The following is a 20,867-nucleotide window of genomic DNA, read 5'->3' as shown; positions in this document are numbered from 1 at the left end:
GCTGTAAAAATTAATAAAAAAGAAGAAAAATATAAAGAAAGATGAATAGACATAAGTATTTATCCAGGACTGGGGAGATGGCTCAATGGGTAAGACTGCTTGCTATGGAAAAAGAAGGACTGGGTTTGGACCTGCAGCATTCATGTAAAAGATGAGAGCAGTCATTCTTCCTGGAAAACCTAAGTCATGACAGCTCTAAGTTATACAAGATATGCATAAGTATATATATGCCTATATATGTGCATATACATAATAATATAAATTTCTAAGGTCAAAGTACAATACATTGATATTACACCTTTACTCAAATTATTATTGTCTTAGCTATTCTACAAGCACTGACTTAAAAGGATAAAATGTGCATCTAATCAAGGTTTATTTAAAAGTGTAGTTTTTGCGCAAACTTTATTACACAGTAGTTAAAATACTAAACTGGTGTTACCTGGGTATTCAATAATTATACTCTGGGGCCTATTCTAATGTGGACAGAGGGATTAACTTAATAAAAAAGTTTGGAGTTTGTCTTTTGCCTGCCAAAATAAAGTCCTATTGCAGCCCTAGTGAGTCACCTGTTTTTAAAGAGGCCATGAAAAACCCTATCACATAGACTATAAAATCCATTCTACAAAGAGGAAGATCAATACAGAGGGAAATTTTCCTCCATGTTTCCAGGAGAAGTCATGTATCCAGCAAGGCCTTTGGCTTATTCTCATACAGATGAACAACTGACCAGAGGTCCTCCTGAGCCCAAGTAATAAATGAGGACCAGACCATAAATGTCCATCAAAGTAGGAATTCTGGCTACCTGCAAAGTCTTAAGCACACAGCAGAAAAGTATAACCAAAGTTAAAACAATTGATAATAATAAAACAATGGGTTTAATCAAATTAAGGTTCTTAATCAAATTAAAGGACTCTTATGTTTTTCCAAATCACATAAATACTTTTTTTGTATATTTGATAATTTTGCATATGTCTCCTTTGCTTTACAAGATCTACAAAATAAGAGTAAACACATGCCAGAGACTACCAACTCACTGGTGAACAGCTCTACAGATGGACCTCTGCAGAAAAACCCCTTAAATTTACTATAATCCTAGTTGCAATGCTCTTCTTTAGACTGTCTTCATTTTGTCTTTCCTCGTTTACAGTTGATCCATCATCCTCAGACAGTCCTGAGGTGATCTAGCTCAGGGTCCCTTTGACTGTTCTCCCATGCTTGAAAGTCATTAAGAGTCTCTCTAATTCCCTTCTATTTCCTCTCTAATCTCTCAATGCTTGTTGGAAGCAGCCAGATTGATTCAACTTCCATCTTCTAAATGGTTTCAGGGTCTCAACTCATGAAAAGAAAATGTTAGACAGATAGGTATTATTTAGCAGGCTTGGAGGCCTCTGGGGAAGGACTCAACTCTTAAAAATGTCCTCTTCCAAAGTTTCCAACACCAGAAACTGGCCCCAAACTGTTATGGAAATGTTAATCTTGACAGCAGAGAATTATATGAACAATAGCTACTATGGAAACAAAAGTCAAGAATGTTAATCGTGGTCATTTTGAACCAGAACTAGATTCCTGGCATATATGGTAAGTGAATGGTGGCTTTGATTCTTACAGAGAACTGTCCCCACTCCTCCAATCCGCCATAGCAACAGATTTCTTTCTTGAAATAAATGACCCTACTGTCTTAAACAACAACTGGTGAGTTCCAGGGTCAATGAGAGACCCCAGCTTAATGGAATAAGATAAAGAAAATAAAAGAAACTAGTTGATAATCTCTTCTGCTTTCTGAATGTGCATTCTATCTCTCTCTCTTTTTCCTGTCTCTGTCTCACACACACACTAGTAATCAATATAATTTTTATGTCACTTATGTTTTATTTAAGATCCTGAAACCCCTTATGACAAATAAAAATAGAAACTTGCATTCCCAGCCCCAGACAGCCTTACCAGACACCTTCTGTATTACTTCATTCACTTCCTTCATAAATACTTTCTGTACAAACACCAAGTGGTTTAGAAGATCAGTTGTGAGATTGTGTTCAAAGGAACCAACCTGCCAAACAAAATCAGACTGTGAGATTGTGCTGCTGAGAATGTTAGCTCTGCTTTTCTGTAAAGCCAATCATCCAAAATTTTAGGAAAAGGAGATAATTATCTATCTACATACTATGTAAGAACAATGCACTGAAAATGGGCTTAAAAGTATTCGGTTCCAATGATCATTTCTATTTGTATTAAATGCTAAAAATATAATGATTAAAAACAGAAACCCCAAACAGCACACTGTAGGTCTCAGGGTTATATGAGAGTGAATTACCAAATCACACACTTAATCTAATTATATGCAGCATGTGTCTTGTGATTAGTACAATAGTACTAGTCTCTGACAAGAATTAGTCAATAAATAGATGATGGAGAAAGCAGCTTCTAATTAAGTGACCATTACAGAAAACACAGATTCAGCCGGGCCGTGGTACCTCACGCCTTTAATCCCAGCACTTGGGAAGGAGAGGCAGGAGGATTTCTGAGTTTGAGGCCAGCCTGGTCTACAGAGTGAGTTCCAGGACAGCCAGGGCTATACAGAGAAGCCCTATCTCGGAAAGCCAAAAAAACAAAAAAACAAAAACAAAAACAAAAAACAAAACAAAAACAAAAAACAAACAAACAAAAAACCCCCAAAAAACCAAAAACCACAAATTCAAGTACTCTATGATTAAAGCAAATATTTCTATCATTGTGATATGGTTCATATTTTGATCAAGAATTAGTAGAGCAAATAGAGTTGTCATTTTGATGAAAAATCACAGAAAGCTTAAGTGTATCAGGAGGTACTTAAAAATATCTTTATTATTTTTAATTGTGTCTTGTCTGTATGTGGTATTGTACACGTGAATGCAGATGCCTGCTGAGACCAGAGGCTGGTGGAGCTGCCTTGATATGGGTGCTGGGAGCTGAACTTATTTATGAGTGAGTATGTGCTTACCCCCTCTGGGAATCAGTAAATGTTCTTAACCATTGAATTGTCCCTCCTTTTATTTTGCACAGAAATTACAAATAGGACAAAAATGAGTTTCAGTGTGTCTATTTTAGGTCTATTTCGAAATAGGCAATCTTAAAATAAGGTACAACTTTAAATATTTTGACATTAACTTGTTATTTTCCTTTCCTTTTTGTATAAATTCTTCCTTTTTAGTATCTGACATTAATATGGAATTACACCACACACTGCTTTAGCTTTACTTTCTTTGAATCAAAGCATTATTAACAATATTGCTCAACTAGTTTGGGCTACTTATTTTTCTATGTGGAAAGCATACATGGAATGTAAGATATCCTAATTTAATCTTAGGGTTCTTCTGTACTTTGGGCATATTTGATTTTACACACAGAAGTCTCAACTCTTGGCCTGACTAGGTGGATTGCGGGCCAAAGAAGCTTAGAATGCAAACCTAGATGCCTGAATTCTGTCCTACAAAAGCCTAGGTACAAGTGAAGCAAAGTGATACCCACAAGGGTATCATCTGATTTCTCTATGTGTACCATGGCATCTCACATTCAACCACGCATCAGGGACACATACACACTCACTCATAAAATTAAAAACTAAAAGAAATTACAACTCTTAGGCACTAAATAAAGCCCAATCTGGAAAAGGTATATCAGACTTAAATGTGTCTCTTCCAATTACAGTATTTCTATCAAAAACTCAAAGAGCTTTCTTATATATTTCCAAACCAAATGAAACAGGTGCATCATGCTTTTTAAGCTTTGATAGTTATACATAGAGGTGAAAATAATGAGGCAGTCAGGAGTGCCAACTTTTAGCACTGTTTATATTTATTTATTTATTTATTTATTTATTTATATTTATTATCTCATTATCTAATAAATGAGTCTGTTAATCTATTTTACCTTTCCATGTGGCCTTTAGATCATGACTAATAGTTGTTTTAATTTAATATAACCTTATTAAAAGTTAGTCCGTCTCCCCACACACACTTTAAAAAGAGGTATGTTTACCTCAAAGTTAAAGGACTACAGAAGTAAATATATAAAGCTCTTCATGTTAGCTTTTATTCTTTTTATAAAGCAAACCATAAAAATATTGCCAGACTGAAATTGAAATTTAACATATAAGATAAAAATTAGTAGATGATTAGTACATTGTTTCAATAAAAGACAGAGAAGGTAGGTAGTCAGGGACAGACACACATCCTTTCTCTTGAAATTCAGTAGATTAGCCTTTGGGAGGAATAAATAATGTTAACATTTAAGCTTCAAAGTTTGGACCATCACGTAGTTTGGTATCTAAATCTTGAAAAGTTATAAACTGCAAAAAGTAATTTGAAAGTAAACTTACTTCTGCCACACAGCGTAGATAATTCCCTTGTAAATAGTACCCTTGTTTAGAAGGCAGTTCATCTATACACCACACTTGATCTGAGTAACTATCGTGTTCTTCCATAATGTATTTCCCTGACATGGTAACAGGGGGAAGGTTAAGACTTGCAGAAGGAGGGATAGTTGACATATCTGTCGCAGAAACTTTAGAAGTAAAACGTAATCTGTGATTTGGGAGTTCAAATGTAAACCTTGTCTGTGCACCTGAAAGAAGTAAGAAACATTATAGCTGTATAGAATGCAATAATATCACTTTAAAAAAATGATATCTAAGAAAAAACATTTTGTCATCTCACAGTTTATGTTGATATTCATAAAAGTAATACTTACAATTTACATGAGTTACTCCCTACCCTTAAATAAGTACACTTAATACAAAGAATTAGTCAGCAAGCACTATTAAGCCAGCAGTATTTTTGATGCCTACTGGGTACCCAACATCATATCAGAAAGAGAGACACTTACAGTTCTGCATTATTACAGAAGGGAGAACAGAAAGACACTCACTGCCCTTCATGTAGAGAAGTTTATACTACAACAAGATAAAGCAACTCAAGCTAAAAACAAGTCCCAAATTCTGAAACACTGAACACACAGTCTTTTAACATTAACTATTAAGAGGCCAGTAATATGTTACAGTTTAATTTAATATGTGTTTATTTTTTAAGCCCTCTATCTGGCAAAGAGTTGTTCAAGGAAATATTAATGTAGAATTAATTTCAATATTTTGCTGATATTGTTCAGCTATGTGTGTCTGATGAGTTGGCAGAAGATTGTCATCAACTATATTATTGCTCAGGTCATAGGTAACATACTTTGAGATGCCACAGAGGTCCTGACTACACTGAGCTCATCTATACCTGTTACATTAAGTCTATCTTTGACTAGCTCCTGGAAGCTGCAGGAGCTACTTCCCTTCTCCTACTACCTCCTTGTCAGTATCACTAAATAAAAGCATCCAGATCAAAGCAATTCAAGGCCCTAGTTTCCACTCATCTGTAATCATGAATATGCCACTCTTTCACTGGCTCTGTCCTTTTTCTTCATTTATAGAATTCTGGGTTCTTGTATGGCTACTCAACAAAGTGTCCACTCTTAGATATTCTACTTTTTAGGCTCGAAAGTGCCTATCTGGCTTGTTCTTCCCATAAGCCTATGGATTCCAGTAGACTTCAAAAATGAGCAAATTAGCCAATGTATTGATAGAACTGGGCTCTGATATATGAAAGTCCAGGTTTTCTTTCTTTGCCAAATCCAAAAGCTCAACTTACCTTGTTTCTATTTCTGGTAATATAAACTATTTTAATAAACAAACTCTAAAATGTAAAGAGTAGTAATGCATATATCCTTAATACAACATTGTATTTGAGTAGGTTTATTAGTGCTTTAAAAATTAATGTAATTTATCATGTTGAAACAAAAAAGGAAAAAAGGCATTTTTATTTCAACAAGTATAGAAGTATTATATTTAGTCACCAATTATTTTTTATAGAAATTTCACAGCAGAGTAGGAAAACAATCCCTTTTGTTAATATGACAATGGAAATCTATAAAAAACCTAAGCAGTTATCATTAATTTTGTAATAATTAAATAAAAATTTTAGTAACTAAAACATTAATAAAATGATTATTACAACTTAAAAACTGGAATTAAGACAAGGCAAAACCAATTAAGAAGATTAAACCATTTTATAAGTGGAGAAAAAGGAGGGAAAGACATTGGGAGGGTAATTTTACATGGTTGAACTTAAAGTTCCATGTTACCTGTCATCCCATGGCTTCTCATTCTCCCCATCTTGTACTCTGCCTTCAGTGATGGCAAAAGTGCTGCCCCAATGGCTATGCCATCTAACATGGCGCTGAACTTGAGAACAATAGGTTTCTTCTCTAAGCCTTCTGGGAGTTGAGGAAATTCATTTGTTTCAATAGGAGTTTGATTAACACTTGTTGGCGTTTTTTCAGAAGGCAGTGGGGTTGCAATATCTTCTTTCATAGGCTGTGGGCTATAAACCAACACACACACACCCCATAAAACTATTAGAAACTACTACTTTATTGATAAAATTACTAAATTTCTCAGTGGAAAACAGCTAACAAATAATGATGATCTAGAAAAGCAGACAGAGTAGTAACTTGAGCCATAATTTATCAACATAAAAACTAAAGACCTGGATAAAACAACTATGGAAAAATAGGCACTGGTTTCTGACACTATCAAGACACTATTTCATCACTTTATAGGATGGGGCAAAGCAAGCACACAGGTCAGAAAAGCAGATGCTATGAATAGTGGAACATGCACAGGGAATAAAAGTTACCATGAAAAGGTCTGATTTACTGCCCTTTAAAATGCTATGTGGCACATAGTTTGACTTCAAAAATACATAGTAATTTCACAATAAATGAATATGCAAAACTATGCATGCTATAAATGACTGCTGCAATTTCTTAAAATTTAAACAATGACTGAAAGTTCTAGAATTCATTAATTTGCTTCTTATTAGAATTTACTGTGATGCCAATAAATCTCTATAATCTTTTTCTTAAACTTGATGTTTACATTCTATATTTAGTATTAGACAATGTGATATAATACTTTATTGGCCATTGTGATATAATACTTTATTTAATGATACACACTATCTGAATACTCTCTACCAGCTTCATTACTATGATACTCAATATTCACAGTAACTGCTCAATTTTTATAAGCTTTTGTTATCATACCAAAGATAAATGGTATATTTAATGTATTGTCACAGAATATAAAAAATAACTCACGCTGTAGAAGGTTGTCTAATAAGGTCTGAGATTTGTTTGGACAGCTGGTGAGAACTTCGAACCATCATGCTGTGTAGAGTGGCAGGGTGCTGAGGGATGTTGATGCTGATAGCCCCCACTTTGAACACCGCAGCGTTGTTTGTCTTCAGCCCTCTCTGAGCGCTGTAGAGGGCTTGGGACTTGGCTATACTACACTTCACCACCGTTCTAGAGACAGAGGAGGAAGACTATTCAAACACAGGCTAAGGAAAATTTTTGGAAAAATACCAAGAACATAAGATACTCTTATTCAATGAGTTAGGAAGAGAGCATTCATGTGTCAAAACATAGTCTGAAAAGTTATTTTAAAAGATGTTAAGATATACAGATTTTATACTGCATTGAAAAGTCTATTATTTTTTTAGAATATATGAATATGTAAGTAAAAGCATAAACATTAGCAACTGTTATGTATATACACACAAAAAAATTTTCATTTTGATTTTTTTCTCACTCAGAACCTCTTTTTTCCTCCATTTCGGTTTTGGGATCTAAAGAGAGACAAACTGCATATAAAAAAAAAAGGATCCATTTATGTACTTCTAAAATAGTATCAAAAGTAAACAAATTATTGCAACAATCATCTAATCTATTAAAAGAAATTGAAGGCATGGGCCTACTTTTATAAAGGTCCTGCTGCTTGAGCACCGGAAAAAGAAGTGGGAATAGGCCCTGGTGTTGTAAAGTACAGTAAATCTGGAAGAGCTCTGTAAACTGCACAGTCAGTGAATCTTTAGCCTGTCTTTATGGACATCTGCCATGAACTTTTAACATACACTGGGCATACCAAGCATGTTGCAATTTTTGGTCATCTTTCAGAGAAAACCATTTTTTCCTTGAATAAAACTTGAGAGATACATGTTACATGGCTTAAACTAGATGTTAATTCTCTCCAATAATAACAAAACTGCAAATAGATGGCTCATATTAACAACTTGTAAACTAACTTTCATCCAGGTCTCTCTGTAGCTTCTCCAAGGCTAAGAGCATCCCTATAATTCCTAGTTGAATTTGATCAGCGTCCCATCATCATGGTGTTTACCTCTCCAGAATGCCTTTATCCACACTATAAAGTTTACTGCTGCTTACTGAAGAGAACTGAGCACTGGACTTTTATTAGTCCTTTACCACACAGCAAAAGTATAAGTTGAAAAAAAAAATCCCACAATATATCTTCCTTATTTTTTCACATCTATCTTTATAACACCTGTAGCAGCCTGACTAAATATGACTTGGATTTCACAAGTGAATATATAAAACTTAAATCCCAGTTTAAACTAAAATTCAGAATAGAAAGCTAATAGAGCTGACTATGATTGCAGACTACTACGGTATTTAGTGGAAATTTTGAGGTCAAGAACTTGAAGATCTGTCCTGCTCCAGTTGAGGGCCTTATTTACAGTGTAATCTAATCAGTCTTATACAAATCTAAGAGCATTACCTCAGTCTCTACACTCCTGGCCCTACCTTAGCCTTTCTACCTTGAACTGGCTCCAAACTTAAAAGAAGGAGGAAGGTGGAGAAGTTTAATTTACATAACTTGTTCTATGCTGACTAACTCAAATCAGTTTGCTTGAAATTTTCTACAATATAAATGTGGAATGTGCTGAATGACCATATGCTATTTAGTCAATGATAAAAGACAGATTTCTTTCCCACTTGGCAACTGTATTATACATAACTGCCTCTCTTAAAGAAAACCTGGGAATAGAACAAGGTGGCCAAATGTGATGATATCATAACAAAGACCGCCTCTTAGTTTCCCATGGCTGCCTCCTGGAGCCTTTCTAGTATATAATATTCAAGTCCATAAAACAAATTATGGTCTTTGGTCACTAAAACAAGTCTTTCTAAAGTTTATACTGATTATTTTTTGGTTAAATATCCAGAGAACTCAGTAAATACAAAGAAAAAATATTTCTAGGTACTGAGTGGAATTAAATGTGGTTGTTTTGCTTTTCTGTTCATAAAAAGACACTGTTACAGTCTATTTTTCAGTAATAAAATTAAATTTGTATTACTTTTAGTTGATCATTGAAGTAAAATAGAACTTAATCCCAACAAATGACTTTGAACTGATGATGCTTTATCTATGGCTTGAAACAAATTTCATAAAATATGATGATCTTACCAGAAGGAAACATAATATATAGATCACCTACCTATTCAATATATTTAAGATTTATTTAAAAAATGTCCAAAGACATAACTAATGCTAAGTTAAATGCTAATGTGACATGGTGACAGACTCATGTGGTGAGCATCTATACATATTCTTCAAGTACAGCTAACTGCAAACATATGTAATGGTTTAAAAATATTTAAAATATTCCAAACACAAATGCACATGGCCATAGATAAAGCGACAAATTTCCCATTAAAACAAAGTTATAAAGTTGAAACATGCAGGTGTACTGTTAGTTTATAAAAATTACTTTTTAATTAACAGAAACTCACCAAGTGAAAAAATTCCATTATGATAGCAAATAATAATATGCCCACAGAAGCAAAGAAAACAAAGTGTGTCTTATCTACGAGACAGCCCTCACTGAGGCTTGGCTAACAGAACATGAGATGGTAACTAACTACACATCCCATGGTGATAATATAAATACTATACTATACAGCATTAATCACAATCCAGAAAAAGAATATGACATACAGAAATTCTTGTTTGGCTGTACTTGTAGGAGATGTAGGAAAATCCTCCAATCTACAGATGCAGATTCAAGAGAAAGCAGGAAAACAAAAGGAAGCAAATCAGCATTCACAGGTACATTAGTTACAACATGTCTGCATATCAGGAAGTTTACTAATATTTTCTTTCAAATGACTTTTTGAAACTACTTTCCCCATTCTATTTCCTTTTAATTGCAGTTAAAAGTGCTGAAGAATAAATCCAAAATGTGTTAACAAAAAGTCTTAAGACTAAGAGTTTTGACAGTAACAAAGGAGTAACTTTTATATTTCAAATACAGCTGATAAAGGGGAAAGATAAAAAATGTTGACTCTAGATTCTATAAAACTTCATTTTATAAATGTTAAGTTCTGCAAGCTCAGAGACTGAAGCCATTCTCTTAAGAGGTAATACAGACGTGGAGCTACTTGGGACATCTAAAGGAATCTGGCTTTGAGTCAATGGAACAATCACCAATCTGCTTTCTGTGATGGGTTGCTGCAGAAGAATAAGAAAGACAAAAGCAGGGCAGTTTTGGGCTCTTCTGACTCAACCATTTAAAATAGTTTATGCTAATACCTTGAGGTTTCTAAATCTCGCTTCTATTCTTCCATAAAGTGGAGATAAAAATCACCTCAGCTCACAGAATTGCACGGAGGACTAGGTAAATGAATGGATATTCAGTTCCTGGCCTACAATAGGGTTTCATACATCCTGCTGCTTGTCTACAATGAATGAGAGAGATTTGTTTTAACCATGGGAATTTCCTAGTCTTGGTTTTTTTGTTTTGATTTGTTTTGTTTTGTTTTTATTAAAATCGGATGTGCCTAGAAAATACCTATGAAATAAATTATCAACGATGAATTCTAGGTAATGATCCTAAGCTACTTGGGTAAGAGTTAAGTCTACCCAAGTAGCTTCTTCTCTATACCAGGCTCTGGCTTATTTATCAATATCTACTTGAAATGTTGCCCAAGACAGGTTTTTCTGTATTATCTTGACTTCTAAAATATTGTGATTAGAACTATAGTTTGATCTAACAGTAATTTCTAGGAAGGGGTCACATCTTCTGTTTAGTGGTTATCTAGCCTAAGGACTATGCTGCAGGATAACATTAGCATAACATTAATTATACTATCAAAGAAAAACAAAGTCTCAAAATATGACCTTAACTACTAAAACACTTCTGGTTATAACACAAAACTGACCCATTGAAAAGAAGTTAGAAATTAAGGCAAATACTACTAAAGATATAATGTCATGTGGTTAAATGCATTCCTCATATACAAATGCTGTGAATATTATGAATAAATGTTATCAACATCAGAAACATTCTAATCAGAACAGACCCAAGGACAGAGTTTACAGAAAAAAATTAAGAACAAAGAGTTAAAATACGGTATATAAGTTTTTGTTTATTTGGTTTTTGTTGTTGATGTTGTTTCCTTGTCTAGACAGATTCTTACTCTGTAAACCAGAGTAGCATGGGAGGCAATAAATATACAGCCAAAGCTGGTCTCTTAATTTGTCTTGACAAATGTCTTGCTTCAATCTCCCAAGTGCTGGAATTACAGGTGAGCTACCACACCTGGCTCGATATTCTCTTTTTTAAAAAGGCTTAGTTTATACTGTAAATTCAAAGTTTATACTGTAGATTTCAAAGGCGTTACTGTTAACATTTCTTAAATGCTAAATGACAAATCTGAAGTCTAGGTGAAGAATGTTTACTTAACTTAAAATTAAGAGAGTTCTTATTCTTTCTAATTTTAATAAACTATTTAAATGACAGGAAAATTAACAACCTATATGTTAAATAGAAATCTGTACTAGGATCATTTTTCTTATTAGACAATCTCACCAGATACTGGAAATCAGGGATTTATTTAAATGAGAAAGGGTGAATTTAAGGTAGGCAGGGGTAACAAAATCAATTGTTTTTTCTAATTGTATCTAGAAACACTGTATAAAACCTCAAAATGTACATAGTATGCGTTCCTTCAAGGAATTCCAAATTATTTATAAATTGGAACAAGGAAGAAAAAGAAGACAGTAAAAGTAAGGCCACTTACTGTATATTTGGTGTAATCCCTTCAAGCAGCACAATATTAACCCCACCAATATGAGCAGTAGCACAGGTCTCAGTCATCTTTTGATGCAAAACATCTTAAATATAAAAAAATACAATTTGAATTCTGAAAACAATTGTATCTGATATTAAAATTACTTTATTCACAATATATTTGATGAAAATGATAACTATAAATTATAATAAAATGCATTCAATTATTATCAGACTATTGTAAGAAAATTTCCTCAGCTTACTGTTTTGCATACATATATGTACAGAGTATGTCTGAAAACTAGAATTATGCAGAAATGCACCTTAACATGATGTCATGCATTAAATAATTTACTGGAATTAAACGGTCTATACCACGGATGTACTTTGAAAGAAAAAAAGGAAAGCAGATAAAGTACTACTCTTAGTCCATATACTTCCTGTGAATTTAATATATTTATTACCTATAAATTTAAATAAACATGTCATTTTGCCTGCTTTTCTCTTTTAGCATTTTTTTCACATAAATAAATACTATGGTACAACTTGCAATGGGTAAATTTTAAACTGTCTTGTGGTTATACAAATAACCACCAGCTCTTTAACATCAGTCTGTTCTTTTTCTGTTCTTTCTAGGTTTGTAGAACTAGAATTGCTACACTAAAGAAGAAATATAGTTTAAAGACTACTGATAAAACCTATTAAACTTTGGGAATCTTGAATTTATTAATTTAGAAGTGAATGTCCATTTCCCAGATTCTAACCAAAAGCATCTATGTAATTCATAATGTTTACTAAAACAATAGAAGAAAAAACTGGTTAATCTTAAAATGACTAAAGTTAAACATTTACTTCAACATAGCCAACTTTTGCCTTGTATTTGAGAATTCATGTGTTTGTATTTCTCTCATCAATTTATAGTTTTTCATTTCTTTACATTACTTTCTTTAATAACACATAAATTTTCAACTGTACCTGGGAATCCTTCCCATATTCAATCATCAAATCCAGACACTATTGTGGATCCCAGCAAGTGCTGGCTGACAGGAGCCTGATATAAGCTGTCTCATGAGAGGCTCTGACAGTACCCGACTAATACAGAAGTAGAGGCTCACAGCCATCCATTGGACTGAGTACAGGGTTCCCAATGAAGGAGCTAGAGAAAGGACCCAAGGATCTGAAGGGCTTGCAGCCCCTTAGGATGAACAACAATATGAATAACTAGTACCCTCAGAGCTCCCAGGGACTAAAACTCCAACCAAAGAGCACACATGGTGGTATTAATGGCTCCAGCAGCATATGTATAGCAGAGGATGGCCAAGTCGGTCATCAATGGGAAGAGAGAACATGGCCCTGTGAGGGTTCTATGCCCTAGTGTAGGGGAATGCAGGAGCCAGGAAGTGGGAGAGGGTGGGGTGGTAAGCAGGGGGAGAGGGAAGGGAACAGGGGATTGTTTTAGTTTTTGTTTTTTTATTTTATTTTGTCTTTTTCTTATTTTATTTTTCTTTTTTCTTTTGGAGGGGAACCTGGGAAAGGAGCTATTGTAAATAAAGAAAACATCTAATAAAAAATAAAAAAATAAATCAGTGTTTAACTTCTGTTTCATACTTAGGGTATGAAACAAAACAGTTGGAGAATTTAATGCAAAATTTAGACTTTATATATTGAATAATCATAATGGTTATTCATAAGTTTCTTTTCTTGTACAATACAACAACCATGAAGAAAACAACACTGATATGCAAGGGAATCCCGAAAGTGAATTCCATACTGCTTTATCCACTGACATAAACATTTAATTTTATTTTGGAATTTCTCAACCTGGGGTATATTTTACAATTTCATCTGACAGTATTATTTTCTTTGTGATAAATAAAGTTATGGAGTATATTCAAACAGATGCTCTCCTAGATTTAATAAATATCATACTTTATGTGACCATTTTAGAATAAATGGCACATTTTAATTACTTTAGGAAAATTTTATATCCAGTAATAGAATTTTTGTGAAGTTCTTAATTTTCAATATAGACATTAAAAATGAATATCAGATCGTAAATTTCTATAGTGGCAATAAGAAAAAGCAAATACTGTACAACTTTCATTTTTCGTGAATTTTCAAATGTTAGAAACACATTTCTTTCAGCAAAGCAACATTATAGTATTAGAAAAGTGTTATACCTTTCATTTTTTCCTTAAGGGTGAAACTGCCATGGATCCTTTTCAGTTCTGATTCCATTGTCAGACCACCAATATCTGCCTCTAGGTGTGTACGGTTCACCATGCCAATCCCAAACACAATTAAAGTAACATGCTGAGGTTCAGAGGTTACCAGACTACGTTTCCTCTGTGTTTTAGTCAAGCTGTTGTTGTCTTGTTCATTCTCGAACACAACTCTACATGTTGGCTCTGTAGGACTCCGAACACCTTTTTAGTAAATGGAAATATATGGTTTGGGATTTGAAAAAACACAGCACAAAGAACATTCTAAATACTTAATTTGCTTTCTTGGTTTCAAACTCTAAACTAGACTTTTCCCTCTTTAAATGATTCAATTAATTTTTTCAACATCTTCTCTAATACCTACTGAAGTAAATGATCAATCTAGATATTTGAAATTAAGTCTGTCTGAATCCTTTAAAGGAGTCCATGTTAAGACCAAGGAAGAAGTATGCTAACAGAATATCTGAATGTCAGCACTATTTTCTCTTTGGTGACTACCAATTTCTCTTCATTTTAATAATTTATACCATTAACATGGTAAACAGTCTTTTTTAGCATTCCTAAACAGAAAATTTTCAATCATAAAAATGCTTGTTACCTGCTGGTCCAAATGTTTCTGAGGATTTTTCCAATATTCCTGTTGGATCTGAGATAAGTGAATAGAAGTTAAGCAATTTATACATATTCTGCCAGCATTCAGCAGAAGGCTCACTTTGCTCAGACACTGTAATGGAATCTGAATCATCCATATGGATGGTCATATGATCCACTACATCTTTTGAACCTTTCCTAGATACTTTTGAAGTTCTTCTTTCAGACCTTCCTAATGAATTTTTGTTTCGGGATTCTTTTTTATTGTTCTCATTGTTGGCCCGTTTGTTCTTAGCATTATTTACTCTGTTGCCACCATTGAGACTCCCTCTCGAACTGCGGCTGAAGTCAGATGAACGGAAATCCCGATGTTTTCTGGTTTTGAAGGTAGGTGTGGGGGAAGCTGATCCAGCTGTGTATCTACTAAGTTTAATGTCTGTCTGAGTTGCTTTGATGTCATCTATCATTGTACTGAATTGATGGATAAGACGGACCAGAGCCATATCCACATGCTGACTTATTGACTGGCAGGAAATAGTGAAGTTGCAATGGAAGGTGTTGTAATAGCGCTTGTTGAGATCATGAAAGGAAAGGGCACTGGTGGAGTTTTGTGGAGTGCACACTGACTTTTCCATCACAACAGCACTGATGCTGAAGGTTTCCAACATTAATGCAGGCTTGAACTCCAGTGGGGGAAGATTCACATGGCCTTGCCTAAAATGTTCAAAAGGAAGAGCTGTTACTTCCTTTTAACTACAAAGCGTATCTTATGCATTTATGAACATAATAACCTACAAGGTAAACTGTGTCATTAAGCAAGAGGTTGAATACATCGCATGTTTGCACTAGTCTAGTCTGTTCATGGGCTAGTAGACAGCCTTTAGTTTTTCTTGTTAATTTTACTCTAAAATTAACTAAGAAGTCAAAATCAATTGTCTTCTATTTAAAAAAAAGTTTCAATAAAACAATGAAATTTTTTTTCTTGCTATCTAATCGCATCCAATAGAATAGAATTTAGAGTTAGCCACAGATCAATTAGAACTAGCCCGTCATACCAAACTTAAATTTTCAAACTTAATATAATTCTATTTGTTATTGGAATGAAAATCTTCATAGCTTCGTTTACCAAGTTGCAAGTGGAAAGGAAAACCAACTGAAACAAAACCATACTAAAAATACCTAAAATCTTACACAAAATTATTGTTACATCCCCTGACTTATCTAAAAACTTTTGGGTAAAAATTAGTTATTTTAAACATTTTATTTTAATTTTTTTTTTCGAGACAGGGTTTCTCTGAGTAGCCCTGGCTGTCCTGGTACTCACTCTGTAGACCAGGCTGGCCTTGAACTCAGAAATCCGCCTGCCTGTGCCTCCTAAGTGCTGGGATTAAAGGCGTGCACCACCACCGCCCGGCTAAACATTTTATTTTAAAACGGCACTCAAATTCTACCAATAATAATGATCAATCTCAAGTAAATCATCATGTCCCTTCTTTTTTCCCAGTGTGAATACACTGACACACAGGGCAAATGAAACATATGCCATATCTCTATTTAAAAAAAAAATCAGAAAATACTTTTATATTCTCAACTCAAATATGAATTTATAACTAGAGCTATAATTCCTTATTGAATAAGGCATTTTTTATTTAATAAAAAGTATGCCACATGATAGTGTAATAGGCACAGTTGTAGACATTCGTAAGGGGCTGACTATCAATGTGCTAGATGTTGTTGCAGAAGGAAACACTGAATATTAAGAACCAGAACAAACAGAAGAATAGAAAGTTATAAAAATAATCCAAAGCAGAGGGGTGACATAACAAATCTCTGAGAAAAAGCAAATAAACAACCCAAAAAGACTGAAATATGTAAGGATGGCCAAAAGGAAGAAGAAATAAATCTTAGGACAGTCAAGAAAAGGGGAAAAGAATTCTGGGCACATGCTGAAGCAGTCATTTAGGACAAAATCAGCAGACGAGTTAAGGACTGTCATGGACACTATGAAGCCAAAGCTACAATTGAAACTTAAAAATATTGTGTTCCTACACACACACACACACACACACATATACTTATATACAGTATTTTGACAAACATTTTCAAGGTTGCAATTTTTTCCACTAGGTTTTATAAATAATTTACATGTTAACATGCCAACTACATCTATGAGATACTGCATACTAATCTCTATGTTAAATGGTTTAATTAATTGCCAAGGCTTTAAAATCAAAGTGAATGTTTATATAAGAAATTATAGTCCAAAATTTATGTACAATAAATAGAATAATAAATAGTGTGATATAAAACAAAGCAGTTAAGACTAAAATAGTGTCTGAGAAAAGTCTGGTGTAGTGAGACCTCAACACACCAAGAGTTCATAGTAAAACTGCGAAACCTCTGAGCAGCTGTCAATGAGCTGCTTCTAAGAGTGCAGAGCACTCAGAGTGCTGCTAGAAGCAATAGCAAGAGCAACGTTAAGTTTGGCTAGAGAATCAGAGAAAGGGAAGTGTGGCTGGGTGGGTGGGATTTGGTACATGTACTGCTGCATGGCATGTATGACACCAATAAAAGGTTATAACTTGTTTCTAATTATACATATGTGCTTATCTACAAAATCTGTATATCTATACACAATTTCTTACATTATATATATATTATATATGATGACTGTATAATGTAGTTGAATGTACTTCATATAGAAGACATATATGATGTACTTGCATGTGTGTTCCTACATACATACATACATATTTATACACAATATTTTGACAAACATTTTCAAGATTTTTCCATTAAGTTTTACAAAGTTTGCAAGAACTCTCTGCATTTAACTGAAAAGAGAATACTAATTCTATGCCTCTGTATTATTAGAAAATCCTCAGATAATCTGACCTCAAGTAAAACTAAAGAAAGCCCTATATTCTCTATGATTCATTTATAAAAATGAATTTCATTAAAAATTATTTAAAAATTTAAATTTGGGACACTAAGATGACTTAATGGGTGAAGGCACTTGCCATTATGTCTGATGGTATCAGTTCAATTCTGGGATCCACATGCTGAAAAGAACTGACTTTCAGAGGATGGCCTCTAACCTCCATTGGAATGCTGTCTATGCCTGCACACATGAGAATATACATGCACACACAACAAATGAATGTAATTTAATTTTTAAAAGAATTAAATAGAATATTCAAATTAAAAATGCAGTTTTCTTAAGTTTAAATTGGATATAAGTGATCTTTTACTCTGACACCTTGTAAAACTAGAAAAAAAAACTAAGACTGTTGGAAAAACATTATCAGAAATGCTACCTGTGACCATATTTCAGGATTCCTAGCCATGTCAATAACATTCCCAAAGTAAAATTCCAACTTTCAAAAGAAACCTATTAGTAGATATGAAAGTGCTTATTCAAGCAGCAAAGAAATGTAAAAATTACCCATGAAAACAGGGAATGGCAGTAACAGACAGTTCATATTTTTATCTGTCCTATGTTATATATGTCTTCCTGTATATTTGTTTCTTATGGCTATGCTCTTAATATGAATTTTACTCTATCCCTAGATAAAAATCTTGTCTCAGGGACTGGAGAAGTAGCTCACTGGGTGCTATGCAATTAGGAGACTGGTATTCAGACCTCAGCACTCAATAAGCCAAGCATCCCATGAGTTCCTAAAACCCCAGCTCTAATGGTAGAGGAGGATGGAAGATTTCCAGAGTTTGTTAGCTTCCAGCCTAGTTAGGTTAGGGAGAGAGTCTGTCTCAAATGAACAGGTAAAAAATGTTAGAGAACACCTGACATCCTCTTCTAGTCCTTGTGCATGTGTATACCCCACCCATATGCATATAAGTATGCATACAATCGCACAGAAATGCACACATATATAAATATATCCATACCTACACAAATATGCTAAGAATCAACTCAAAAGGTAAGCTAGGAATAAACTGTCAGTGCAAAGATTAAAGCCACATAAAAACTTCACTAGTGAAGTTAAGCATATAATGCTGAGTGCATTTATCAATAGAAATACTTTAGAATACCTGATGTACTTTCTATAAAAATAGGCCTAAAATACTGCTTGATCCAATAATAAAATAAAAAAGTTATTCACAATAAAATATAATATTGCATTTATTAACTGGAAATTACATTCTCATTGTTACTAAAATTATACTCTTTGAATAAAATTTTATACAATATAAAAAATACCTTCTTGCTCTTTTCCCTTTTCTGTCTTTAGCTGTGTCCGAATCTACAATATCTGCTCTGAGGCAGTCTAAAGTTCCTGAAAATGAAAGGTGTTCTCCAAAGTACATCCGGTAACAAAGGGGCATTGTGTCCTGTGACTGGATCCCTGTGTGACTTAGAAGAGGTTTAAAAACAACCTGGAAGATATCAAACAACAACATTAACATAATTTATTGTTCATTGATGACTCTGTTCTTATTCTAACACATAATATGTATTTCCACAAAATGAAACATAACCAAAAGATGTCATAACTGTTTTGACAAAAAAAGTAAAAAAAAAAAAATAAGATAATTACTCTATAACTTCTCTGAGGGTAAAATAATTTAGATTATATTCATTTGTGCATTATAAAAAGTCTACAGATACCTGTGTATTTCTACTAAAAACACAAAAAACAAAATTGGCACCAGACCTTGCTACCCAAGCCAATTATCATAGCTAACAGAGAAGCTAGTCAAAAGGAATGAGAATTCAAATTCCAACCCAAGGAAGTTAACTATACCTAAAAAGCACAGGAACTATATTTCACACCACCACAAACATACACACACACCCACACTATCACCACCATCATCAAAATAACAGGAATTAACACTCATTGCTCATTAATATCACTTAACATCAATGGATTCAATCTCTAATAAAAAGACACAGGATACCCTTCCACCTGGTCCTTTCTGCTGGGACAGACTGCTACCTAGTCTGCTCCGCTGAAGACACTATATCCAGAGGTATCTGGACTCAGGACCCATCACACCCAAAAGCCCCGCCTGCCTAATAACTCTCCCCTTCTGCCTGGTCCTTTCTGCTGGGGCAGCCTGCTAGCTAGTCTGCTCCCCTAAAGACCCGACAATTTGAAGGCATCTCAGGAGTTCCTCTGTACAAAGGGCAACTGGACAACTGATACCAGTCTTAAGACCTCCCAGCTCCAGCTTCATTACAGGACCACAGCTTGACTGTTCTTTTGAAGACCCAATAGTCTAAAGCCTGCCAGGAGATCTACTGCAGCCAGGGCAACAGATCAGCAGCTTCTCTGTTCCTCTGAAGACCCCACCCCCACTCCCTGTAAGGCCCCACAGGAGGTCTGTTATAGCCAGGGGAGCAGGCCTACCAGGAGACCAGAAACAACCCAGGAACAAAAGAGGCAGACTCCAGAAACTCCAAACAGAGTCACCCAAACCAGCAAACACCAGAGGATAACCAAATGCTGAGAGGCAAGGGCAAAACCATGGGCAACAGAAGCCAATATATGTGGGCATCATCAGAATACATTTTCCCCAAACAGCAAGCCCTGACAGCAACAAACCTGAAAATCATGATGCTGATCTAAAATCCTATCTCATGAAGGAAATAGTGTCCTTTAAGAAGGAATTAAATGACTCACTGAAAGAAATACAGGAAAACAGGTAAAAAGGTTGCCGCCCTTAAAGAGGAAACAAATAAATCCCTTCAAGAAATACAGGAAAATACAATCAAATAGGTGATGGAATTGAATAAAGTGTTCCAAGACCTAAAAGTGGAAGTAGAAACAATAAAGAAAACACAAGAGAATCTCCACTCCCAGGCACTCTGACACACCCAGGATCAGAGGTGAGCAGGAACCAACATCTGTCCCAACACTGGGAGTAATTGGGTCCAGCGGGACCAGGCACACAGAACTCCTCCAGCCTAGTGACTCCGGTTCCTTCTGGTCTGTCTGGGTTAGTGTTCTGAGCAGACCTTGCACACAAGCTCTGTAGCCAGTCCCACAACTCACAGAGAAAGCCACACTCCCGGGTGACTTAACAAGCCCAGGATCACAGGATCCCAGAATCACAGGATCCCAGAGTCAGCTTGATT

At 34.6% G+C, this 20,867-nt stretch overlaps 1 protein-coding gene across 6 annotated transcripts in view; it reads right to left on the bottom strand.

Annotated features, from left to right (window-relative positions):
- Window positions 1-20,867, bottom strand: part of Kiaa1109 (KIAA1109 ortholog) — a 191,747-nt gene that overhangs the window by 57,403 nt on the left and 113,477 nt on the right. For 5 of the 6 annotated variants that reach the window (XM_031376638.1, XM_031376640.1, XM_031376643.1 and 2 more), the window contains exons 46-54: window positions 18,987-19,162; window positions 14,775-15,481; window positions 14,135-14,380; window positions 11,965-12,058; window positions 9,881-9,931; window positions 7,180-7,386; window positions 6,163-6,401; window positions 4,358-4,602; window positions 1,945-2,050 (exon numbers count right to left, since the gene is read on the bottom strand). In XM_031376638.1, coding sequence (XP_031232498.1) covers window positions 1,945-2,050; window positions 4,358-4,602; window positions 6,163-6,401; window positions 7,180-7,386; window positions 9,881-9,931; window positions 11,965-12,058; window positions 14,135-14,380; window positions 14,775-15,481; window positions 18,987-19,162 — 2,071 coding nt within the window. The remainder of the gene's footprint in view (window positions 1-1,944; window positions 2,051-4,357; window positions 4,603-6,162; window positions 6,402-7,179; window positions 7,387-9,880; window positions 9,932-11,964; window positions 12,059-14,134; window positions 14,381-14,774; window positions 15,482-18,986; window positions 19,163-20,867) is intronic. The other variant, XM_031376641.1, reaches the window with a different exon arrangement.

This window comes from Mastomys coucha, unplaced genomic scaffold (assembly GCF_008632895.1).
Source record: "Mastomys coucha isolate ucsf_1 unplaced genomic scaffold, UCSF_Mcou_1 pScaffold17, whole genome shotgun sequence".
NCBI classification, from domain to species: Eukaryota; Metazoa; Chordata; class Mammalia; order Rodentia; family Muridae; genus Mastomys; species Mastomys coucha.
This window is presented reverse-complemented; position numbering and strand designations above follow the sequence as displayed.